This window comes from Actinia tenebrosa, unplaced genomic scaffold (assembly GCF_029948245.1).
Source record: "Actinia tenebrosa isolate PJP-AT-01 unplaced genomic scaffold, QUT_ActTen_1.0 PGA_scaffold0__85_contigs__length_37466705, whole genome shotgun sequence".
NCBI lineage: Eukaryota > Metazoa > Cnidaria > Anthozoa > Actiniaria > Actiniidae > Actinia > Actinia tenebrosa.
Window position 1 is genome coordinate 18,120,772 of NW_028292569.1, and position 11,030 is coordinate 18,131,801.

The 11,030-nt window shown below is 37.6% G+C and overlaps 1 protein-coding gene across 4 annotated transcripts in view; it reads left to right on the forward strand.

The window, feature by feature from the left end:
• LOC116299903 (uncharacterized) overlaps window positions 1–4,670 on the forward strand; it is a 31,550-nt gene extending 26,880 nt beyond the window's left edge. For all 4 annotated transcript variants that reach the window (XM_089034256.1, XM_089034266.1, XM_089034269.1 and 1 more), the window contains 3 exons: window positions 188–368; window positions 1,440–2,529; window positions 3,066–4,670. In XM_089034256.1, the coding sequence (XP_088890382.1) occupies window positions 188–368; window positions 1,440–2,529; window positions 3,066–3,274 (1,480 nt within the window). In that variant the 3' untranslated portion in view covers window positions 3,275–4,670. The remainder of the gene's footprint in view (window positions 1–187; window positions 369–1,439; window positions 2,530–3,065) is intronic.
• Window positions 4,671–11,030: the final 6,360 nt, after the last annotated feature.

Below are 11,030 nucleotides of genomic sequence, written 5' to 3' on the forward strand. Positions count from 1 at the left end.
GTCATCAAACATTCAGTAGTTTTTTCATTTACATATATTTATCATTTTCAGGGCTTTCTGATCTTGGATCGATCCTTAGGGAATATGATGTTGCAATTGAAAAATGACCATTTGCTCAAGTTAATGTTTCCTCACTGGCTCCATTTCGTAACCGTTTCTAACTTTTGAAGTATTATTTAAATTACAGATGTATCCGCTGTCCATCCAGATTGTGGGCAGGGTTTCAGGTTGCTATAGTGATCGTCCTTTTTGTTGGCGTCCTTCTCGCTCTTTTATGGGGAGACAGAAAGAGGCTAAAGAAGGAAAAAAATCGAACCATTGCAGACAAGATATTATCTTGTTTTAAGATTGTCGTTGGCTTTTATCAGGCAAGTAGAAGTTATCATTTCAATCTAGCCACCTTTACAGGAACAGGGAATCATGAGGGGGTTGAAACGCGGAGGATCCTCTGAGACGCCGCCATCTTGAATCAAGCTTAAAATTCCTAATATGGTATCCTATTTTGCATAACTGAATATTACGGAGCTGCGTTATAGTGATACACTTTTCAATCTCTTTATGAATTTTCGTTTGGAATGAATAACTTCATTTAAGTTTCCATGAACTTCTAGTCGAAGAAAATGAAATTATCTTACCAATAGAGGACACAACGAAAAGAACTATATCATGGAACCGTCTCCTCATTAGACGCTAGCTGGTTTACTCTCTATAATACTGAGCTTTCAATTCCCCCAAAGGGTTACATTTGTCCCGTAGACGGGCTAAAGTATTCCACAATAGACCCTTTTCGAGTTCCAAATTACTGCTGTGTTTCTTGATTACAGACTCATTTACTCAGGCTAAGCCTCGGATTTTGTGGAAAATATTCACGTTTTCCAGTCAAGGTCCGTCAAGTTTCAAAGTGTTTGTATTGTTGAAGTTGAGCATACTTTCCTGACCGTTGGTATTTGCGAGTAATTAGACACTGATTCGAGGCTAGCCTGAGTAAATGAGTCTGTAATCAAGAAACACAGCGGTAATTTGGAACTCGAAAAGGGTCTATTGAGAAATATCTTCAAAAAGTGGCTCAACCATCCTCAGAAGAGGCTGATATTTTCCCTTGAAGGACTTTTGTCAGAGGCGTAACCAGGGAGGATCTTGCAGGGGTGGGTGCACAGGGAATGGAAATGGAAGTTGCCAAAACTAACAGTAATCTTGAGAAGTGGTATCATTATATTCCAAGGATTTGCAGAACAATAAAAAATTAACAACATGCGACAGAAATTGCATGGAGCATGGAGCGTGTAACCTACAGCGCAATTTGAAAAAACAAATTGCGAAACAAGTTTAGGAAATGTGTGTAAATAGTTCCTTTATAAGACTAAAGGTTCAATTCCATAAATATACTAAAAGTCCCCATGATTTCAGATTGTTTATATCATTCAAATTTCGCTTTCCAGGTAATGGCAGGAGTATATTCTGCTTTCTCTAACATAGCCTGGCCATCCTCGGTTGTTTGGATGCAGAAGATTCTTCACTTCATACAACTAAACATCCTACAGATAGCTCCTCTCAGCTGTATTACTTCTCGGTTATCCTTTAACGTACTGCAGCAGTTTGTCATTGTTGTTGCTTTGAACATCATCGTTGTCACCTTCTTTCTTATCTATCTTATGATAAGAATTGCAATACTCAAGAGAAAGAAACGAAATCAAATCGACCAACAAAATCCAATCGACCAACAAAATCCAATCGATGAGCCGGCTTATATCGACCATTCGGTGGCCAAAACCAAGAGTTCATGCATTCGTAACATCTGTGTCTTTCTGTTTGCTACGTATCCAAAGACCTGTACAAGTATTATTCAAGTTCTTTCCGTAAACTGTGTACAGCTGTGCTTCGAAGAAGAGCACGCGTATTGTGTTTCTTATCTCAGAAGCGACCTCTCTGTCCAGTGTGGTTCTCCCGAACACAACATTTTCTCACGTATTGCCATAGCTTTCCTTATTTATCCGATTGGGTTTCCTGTGGTAATTCTGTTTCTCGTGTGGAAATATATTCACAAGCCGTCGTCAGGGGTGGCTAACGAAAACAACGAAGAAATCGATTTGCCAGCAGTGGCCGAGTCCTCAAACACACCCGTACCTCCTCCAACAGAATCCCCATTCAAATCTGGTCTTCGTTTATTCAGCGAGAACTATGATTCGAATTGTTGGTACTGGGAAGGTTTGGAGATGATCAGGAAGCTGATTCTCATTTCCGGTCTGACGCTGATTGGTGAACACAGCCGCACACAGATTGAACTTGGCGCCATCATATCTGCTGTATTTGCTATTCTTTATGCCTATAAACGTCCCATCACTAACAAGTTTGAGAATATTCTGCAGTCGGTGGCTCTGATGGCGATATTTTTAAACCTTGGAATTGGTGTGATGCTCAAGGCATCAGACAATGACAAAATGTCACCAGTTATCAACAAGCATAACGACAACCTGTTCGTGTCTATCATGATGATCATTATCAATGTTGCTGTCATTGGTATAGTGACAGGTGAGTATGGATATCTTAGTGTAGATCATCGTATTGATAAAGTGGGCGTGTCTATCGTGATCATCATCAATGTTGTTGTTATTAGTATAGTGACAGGTGAGTATGGATATCTTATCGTAGATCATCGTATTGATAAAGTGGGCGTGTCTATCGTGATCATCATCAATGTTGTTGTTATTGGTATAGTGACAGGTGAGTATAGATATCTTAGTGTAGATCATCGTATTGATAAAGTGGGCGTGTCTATCATGATGATCATCATCAATGTTGTTGTTATTAGTATAGTGACAGGTGAGTATAGATATCTTATCGTAGATCATTGTATTGATAAAGTAGGTAAGTCAGTCATGGCATATTGGCTAAATGGCGAGTATAGCTTTGTCATTAAATCTAAGGTTGGTGTGTGTCGAAGAGATCATCGTATACTAAATAAATACAACTGCCATTTGCATTGTCATGTTGAACTGATAGGTATATTTTTAGTTGCTTGGTGTGTGTCACGCTGATATCATGATCACATAAATCTCTTTTTGTAGTTGCTGTTCTCAAGGTCATTTGGCAGGCATTAATAGAGAAATGCTGTAGGGCTGCTAATGAAGATAACTGCAGCTGTGGTCATTGCTGCAAAGGATGCCTTAAGTGCTGTCGAATCCTACTATTGCCTTTTAAGATGGGAAGTTACAATTTCACGAATGTCGACCATGAGCCACGTGACGAACTTCTGCAGCATGCCATAAATGATTGAAACTATAATATTTTGGTTGTACAAGTGTACACCAAGACGAAGTCCCGTTTCTCATGAAAATATAGTTAAATGAAATATAAAGTATAATTAAACATACCATTGAAAATTGCAAGATAATTAGTTATGGGACTTAATCACACGGCGGCCATATTTATCCTCATGAGAATAAAAAAACCTTTGTTTAATCAGCATAAATTTATTACAACTACTTGAATGCGAGGTTACGCGTGGTGGAATCTAGAGCAGTTTTCGTATGACTGTGAAAAGTTCAGTGCCGTAAGCATGCCTTGCTATGACCGTTATGTTTCTAGGATTTTAATTAGCGGATTTTTTTTCTGGCGCAGTGTGATTAGTTTGACAATGCCTTGACCTTAGCGTCACTTTGTCCGTAACTTGATTGTGCCGTGTTTCGGGCAATTGATTAGATACAGAAGAGATTCTCCTGCAATGTGATTTGTCTGGCGTATACCTTGCCGTGTTCGTGCCGTGAGCTTTTCACAGTCATAGGAAAACTGCTTTATTGTACGCAGAAATGTTACGCCATGTCGTACCTTGCACGTGCTGTAAGACAGTACCGTACGCTTCCCACTCGTATGATAACCATTCTTATGGGAAGCCATTTCAATGTTAAGGCATGTCGTAATTTTAAAAATGCATAACACAAGACGTTTTTCAGTCATGTAGTGATGTTGTGAGCGTTATCCTGTATGAGTGGCCGTGTCGTATACGATATATAATATATCGTATACAACACGGCCACTAAAGAGGCATGCACTTGGATGAAAATTAGAAACGACTTGGATCTTGGTTAAACTTATTCATATGGCCCTAATAGTAGCCAAGACACATATTTTCTTCATAGTCAAACGTTGTAGATATAAATGTTTTTTCAGCATCGAAGTTATGAGTAAATGAAGTCATTTACTCAACCCTATTGTTCTTTTAGGTTTTAAACCAAAGTTTCCTTACTGCAAGTGGTTCCAAAGCAAATCTTTCGTTAATATAGCTTTCATAATAGTAATTGAATCATATTATCCTCAAATATTTGAATTATTTCAAAAAACGGGGCGTTTTCATCCAAGTGCCCCTTTAGCAAACGTCTAGGTTAGTTCTTTTTTGTTTCACTAAGATTTTCGAGATAAAAGTTTTGTATTGTGTTTTCCTCATTTATTATTAATGAGTTCATTAAAACTTTGTAGAAATTCGAGGGAATATGTCTTTCGAACGTGCACTAGCCCAACTAAACAGCACTGAAATGGCTTTAAGAACTTGCTACAAGGTTCTATTATAAACTTTAACATAATTTATGTCAACGTTCTCAGAAGTAAACATGCACGCGCAATTACTAGATTGAAAAGCAAAGAAAGCTGACACCTATTAAATGCAACTAATGTTTTTTTGCCTGCATTTTGATGTGAGTTACTATAACATATATGTCATTTACCGGCCAGGAGGTACGAATAGGAAAAAACTGTGCCCGAGGTCTTGAATATACGTTATCAAGGCCGAGGGCACAGTTTTTCCCCATCCGGACCAACTATAGGACGGTAAATAACTTATTTATTTTTTTCCATATAGATATAGATATAGATATTACTTGTTTTTGTAATTGTTTTGTTGTTTAGCGGCAAAGGATACCGGACCGCGAGCGCAGGGCAGATACTTACGAAATACCGCCCACTCAAACAGCCAATCAGAACGCACGATTTTTTAGGATACCGGACCGGACAAAATAAAAAAATATACTTCACTTCGACTTAAAAAAAGTATTCCGGTGTGCAACTCGAAACTCCTGAGTCAACAATGTTTGCAAAATTTTAAAACGTTTTGGATTCTTTAATAATTATCAGCTCAAGCGAACTTTTCAAAACAAAGTGTGTTTATGATAAGTAACTTCTTATTTAAACATTTTTTAAATAAAATTGAACGATAAAAACATGTTTAAAATGTGACGACGTTTCGAGTTGCACAACGTCATTAGGGCCCTTAAGTTGCAGGACGGCAACGACGACGACGACGGCAAACATACAATAGCACTAATTGCGCTATCCAATAGATACTCTTTGGAATGTACGAAATACTGTGCATCATTGCCGTCTTATGCAGAAAGGAAGACGTGAAATGTCCTATTTTTACGTACTTAAGAGAACGGCTACGCCATAAGCTTATCTCTACTGATTTTCGTTATGAAGTAAAGCGCTCCCAAAAGACGTTATTTCACTCTAAGACGGGGATTCTTATTGAGTAAAATACTAGGTAAACACGAAATAATAATACAGTAGAAGTTTGAAGCACTTCAATTTCGCCCACGTTGTCGCCCACGTTGTCGCCCACGTTGTCGTCCTGCAACTAGAAAAGTAGAATGTATATAGAAATAATAACAATAAATATAAAAATAGATAAAATCAGACAAAACGTTTGGCACGTATGGAATCTGATCGTACATTCAAACAAGGTTTGAGTTGTTTGATCAGCAACATCTCATTAATGAGACAGTCAAATCTGTCTTTGCACTTATTCAAAACTGAATTGGCTGTCTCTCAAGAGACCATGTTCTCGGGCGTGTTTTCCAATAGATGACATAGCACCTTGTGTTCCTCTACCCTCTCGTGTAAATGTCTCGTTGTGTAGCCCACATAATCCGCATCACACAGATCACATTTGTAATAGTAAACGACACTGTGTTGATTCACAATAGAAGGTCTCTCTTCTTTAAGCTTAAGGATTTGCTCCTTAAACCTAAAGAAGAGAGCCTGTTTTAGACGTTGTATTTAAACCTCTAATTTTAAACTAACGATAAGAGCACAAATGCAAGTTGTTAAACAATTAGCTCAACGCAAGCACTTTAATCAGATTTCTTCCTAAAAAAATTCCCTTGCTTGTACTTGCGTTTGCCCGCGGTTTGTTTGTACAAATCATGAAAAAAAGTTCTTTACTACCCACATGACTTCGAGATGCACGCTAGTCTTCTGCTTTGGTAAATAAACAAAACACATAATCGGGCTATTCTGAATTTGATAAAAGAAATCATGTGAAAATTTGTTGCACATTAGCTAGCGAAAACGTGAAAATTGCTGTTATTAACAAAATATTAGACTTGCAAATCAATTCTCAAAGCTTAAACCAAGGCTTTAGTCAGCCGATTAACAAGTTTTGCTGGAGTTTTAAGCAATGAAATGCCTCAAAACAGCGTTATGGATAAGCTTCGTCAACTACTTATTCTTTTCTGTAGACACCCAAGGTATGGTTTTTAGCATATAGCTAGGTAGTAGCAAATATTTCAGCAAATACTCGGTCTAGAATTTAAATTAAGTGAAATCTTACAAAGAGTAATGAAATACTTCAAAACAGCGTTATGGATAAACTTTGCCAACTATTTAATTATTTCCTGTAGACACCCAAGATATAGTTTGTAGCACATAGTTAAGAAGTAAAAGAGGTTTCAGCAAATACTGTCTAGAGATCAAATTAAGTGAAATATTAAGGTCGGTTTAGACTGTACGATATTCGCCTACAACTATCGTATACAACGGCGCTCGCGCATTTCTACAACTCGAGTCGTAGCGTGTAAATCAAGCCTACAACTCGCCTAAGACAGACGCGAGCGTGTTGTATGCGATAGTTGTCGGCAAAAATCGTACCGTCTAAACCGGCCTTTACAAAGCAATCGATGCATCTTCAGAAGAGCTCCAAAAGTTTGGTTTTTTGGTTCTGCCAATCATATGACATAATGACATAATGAGAGTTAAGTTAAAGACAGTTTTGAGCCCCTATAGGTTTCATTCCTTCCCGAATGAATGCAGTTGAGGAGCTCTGGGTACTAGAACAGTAGCCGATATTTGCAATTCCAGGGTCGAGGAAAAAGCTGGGTCGAGTAGCATTGCAGTACATAGTGGGACGGTTTGAGTGGACCAAAATAAAGTCATCTTGGAAATATGCCCACTACAACAATCCCACAATGCACTGCAATTTAAACTCCACCTAGTCTTTTCCTCAACCTCGGAAAGGCTAGAATTAACTTCCCGTGTGGCCCCTTATGGCTCCTTGCTCAAAGTTGAATCAAATGAGACAACTTGAAATGATTTATCGGTCGTAACAAAACAGTGAATATCAATAAGAATAGATGGTACTTCTTCTTTTCTTTACTCTAGTCCTTTTTCTTCGTTGTTTTTCTTGTTGTCTTTTTAGTATTTCTTGTTGCTGTTGTCGTTCTTCTCCTTCGGCTTCGAATGGTGTCCTGTTCTTTCTCCTTTTCTTCATCTTCGTACTCGTTATTTATTGTTAACGAATCACCTTCTTTAATCTCATTATTATTCCAGCTACCAAGCCAATAGATGATTTGTTACAAGACCTGTTTGAAGAAGAGAATTGCAAAGAGAAGAAAATGCCGAGTAACTGTGGCATATCCAATAACTGCACACACGTGTCATGCAGTACTAACATTTCTACTTCTCAAGCTACGGTTTCTATAATAATCCAGCGCTGTAGGGATCCTGTTGCTATAACTACCGTTGTCAAGGTAAAAGAGTGGCTTTAACGTCACTCACAGTTATAATTTATTCACCCCACATGAATTTTGATTTGACTTAATGAGCTTCAAGTCAAAAGTACCAAAACTTGTATTTTTGTCTCAAATGAATTATTAATTAATTTAAGAAACTTTTTTTTTAAATTGCTTGAATGAACACAAATCGTTTTTTTTTTTTTTTCCTTGTGTAGTTAGGCCCCGTCCACACGTATTTGGAAATGTTTGTATCCGCAAATTTATTTTTGCGGAAACGAAAATGTTCGCGTCCTTACGCAGCGTATTCGAATGGTTTTCACTGTCCACAAGTATGACCACATGATCCGCCCTGATGCACGCTAGTGTCTAGTCCCTTTGACGGATAGTTTTTCATATTGAGCATACGTAAAATCGTGTTTACTTCATCGTACTCGAAGATTTGCGGATACGACCGCTCACACGTATCCCTATTCGGAGCGTATTCGAAAATTTCCACTCTGGAGACCGTTTTCGAAAATTTCCGGATACGTGTGGACGGGGCCTTAGGTTTCCTTTTTATCCTTAGCAGTTTCTTTCCTACAAAAGATATTTTCCTGTGTAGTGTCGTCCAGGGGATTTCAGGGAAAACGATTGACCAATCGAATCGCGAATCTTGTTTTCGGGTATACGGCATTTTAAAAGCATCGCCGTCTTTCCTTTTTTTTTATTATTTTTTTATTTCTTTTTTAATTTCATTTTTATTTGTCTTTTCGAATTGAACATTAAATTAGGTGACAATAGCAATGAATACATCTAACTTTTTTTTTTATTTACTGTGGCTTTTTTCATTATTTACAAGTAATATTTAATAGATAATTACTGAGGCACGCAGCATTCGTAGGTATAATGCAGGCAGCTGAGGGCGAAATTTGTGCAATTTCAACTGATAAGTTGTGCTGATGATAGAATACTTTTTTTTACATTGTTACATATATATATATATATTTATTTAAATCTTATTATTACATTTTCAACAACTTATTTTTAAAAACTCATTGTTCGTAATACTTAACAATTATTCGCCGAAGGCGAAGTGAATATCGGTGAATATTTACCGAGACGCGAGTCTTCGAGCGAAATGCGTTCCTAATCGTATTCTAGCGAAACATAAAATAGATCGATTTGTACAAGTGTAAACAGCAAGAAAAATAAGAAAAAGCGACAGTTAGTTTCACATAAGTGCCTAGATCTAGAAGCAATGAACCGCACTCACTATATTCTTCGTTTGCACGTTACGTAATCGCGGCCATATTGGTGCCATTTAACAAACGATTTCTCATTAGCATCCATTGTTAATGTTTTTGTCTTTTGCCTCTCTTGGGAATGCTTGCAATCCACGCACTAAATCCGTGAACATTAATTAGTACTAATTAGTACTATTTCATACAGAATCCTTTGCTTTCTATAGTTTATTTATCACCATTTAGTACTAAAAGTTAGTATCTGTTTCACGGGTTTAGTTCGTGCACTCTATCTGGTTTTGTATCTACGTATCTTTCAAGGAAAAGAAAAGAAATCATATAATCTACCAAGGGACACTGTTAATGGCGAATCCTAACACTTGGAAACACTTTCCTCTTAATTCTCTTACTCGTAGACCATAAATTATTGGGTTAATAAAGGAAGCTAACTGGACAAATGTCAAAACCCAAGGACGCAAGAAAAGAAATACAGAATTTGAAAAACCAGACCCTAGCACTTGTTTCAACAAAAACGTACATAACGATGGAATAAGAGAAACCAAAAAGCAGCCAAGAAGGAGAGCAGCTGTTATGGCTCCTTTGTAGTTTTATTGGGTGTGTACATTATTCATGTTGACATTTTGCTGCTGCTGACCTATTCTTCTCTTCCTTCTTATGACAACAAAAATGCGAACATACCAGTAAACCATTACAGTGGTTAAGAATATGCCTGAGGTAATATACAAAATATGGATATACCAAACGTTTATGCCAAAAGCCAGAAGGGCAAAAAGCAGTATTGATACAATCATGTTTAAAGACCAGATTACTATGGTTGCATAAGTGAGTCTCTTGACTGTGACTAGTGTTGGGTATTGGTATGGATGGATAATGGCTATATATCGCTCGTATGTGACAAGCGCAAGCTGAAGAGAAGCAGTGATCACAAAAAGAAAGTGAGACAAAATATAAACAGTGTTTATATCACATCTAATGTTGTTTCTTTTTAGCTGGGATACTCCTCTGGCTATGAACAAAGGTTGACAAATCAGTCCTACCAACAAGTCAGCTAAGGCTAAATAAGCCAGAACTATGACCCGCTCAATTTGAAGAGACGGATTCTTCCAAACAACGAAAATAATCAGAGCATTGAAAAATATGGTGAATGGCATCGTGATGAAGTTGGCAGTAACGGCCAGGAGAGTTGAGACTTTAGCTGCTGCGTCAAACGAAGACGAGTCCCATGATGCTAGTGGTATCTTGATGGGACACTGGACAAGTGTGGCATTATCTGTAATAGATGTATTCACTGGATCCAAATATGACAAGCTTAAAAAGATATTCATGTTGTTAAATGGCGAGACTCTTGTTTCTTCTTCTTGTGTAGTTCAGCTGTTTTCTTTTTATCGCCAGCAGCCTTTACTTTGCCACAAGCGATATTTTCCTTACTGTGATGTTGTTAAATGGCAAAACACTTGTTCTTCTTCTTGTGTAGTTAGCGATTTTCTTTTTATCGCCAGCAGCCTTAACTTTGCCACAAACGATATTTTCCTTAATTTCGAGTCGTTCAAGTGAGAAAAGCCTGAAAATTTGATGGAATTGATTTTTGTGGATGCTCCTTGCAGTTGATAACTCTCACCAAATGTGATACTTGTCAGATATCTAGGGATTTTTTTGATGTGCTTAAAGAACCGACTTGATAAGTAGTACAGAATCATTCACTAAAAAGGATTTAAAAGCAAATGGACTCGGAAGAGGGAAACTAAAATTGAAAAGGGAAACAAAGTATTCAACCGACAACTTTGAAAAGATATTGATGTTATTCGAGCTGTTGTCTTTTTATCTCCAGCGAGCCTATGCTTTCCCACAAATAAAGGCAGTGGGAGTAGGCTTGCCACATAGCAAAGAGAAAGAACATTTGGTTTAACAGAGACAGTGGTAGAATTCTACCATCACTAATTATTTAAGTTTGCTAGACGACTGATTGACCGCGCGCTCTTTTTGTAAGATCATAATTGAGGCGCGCGCTCAT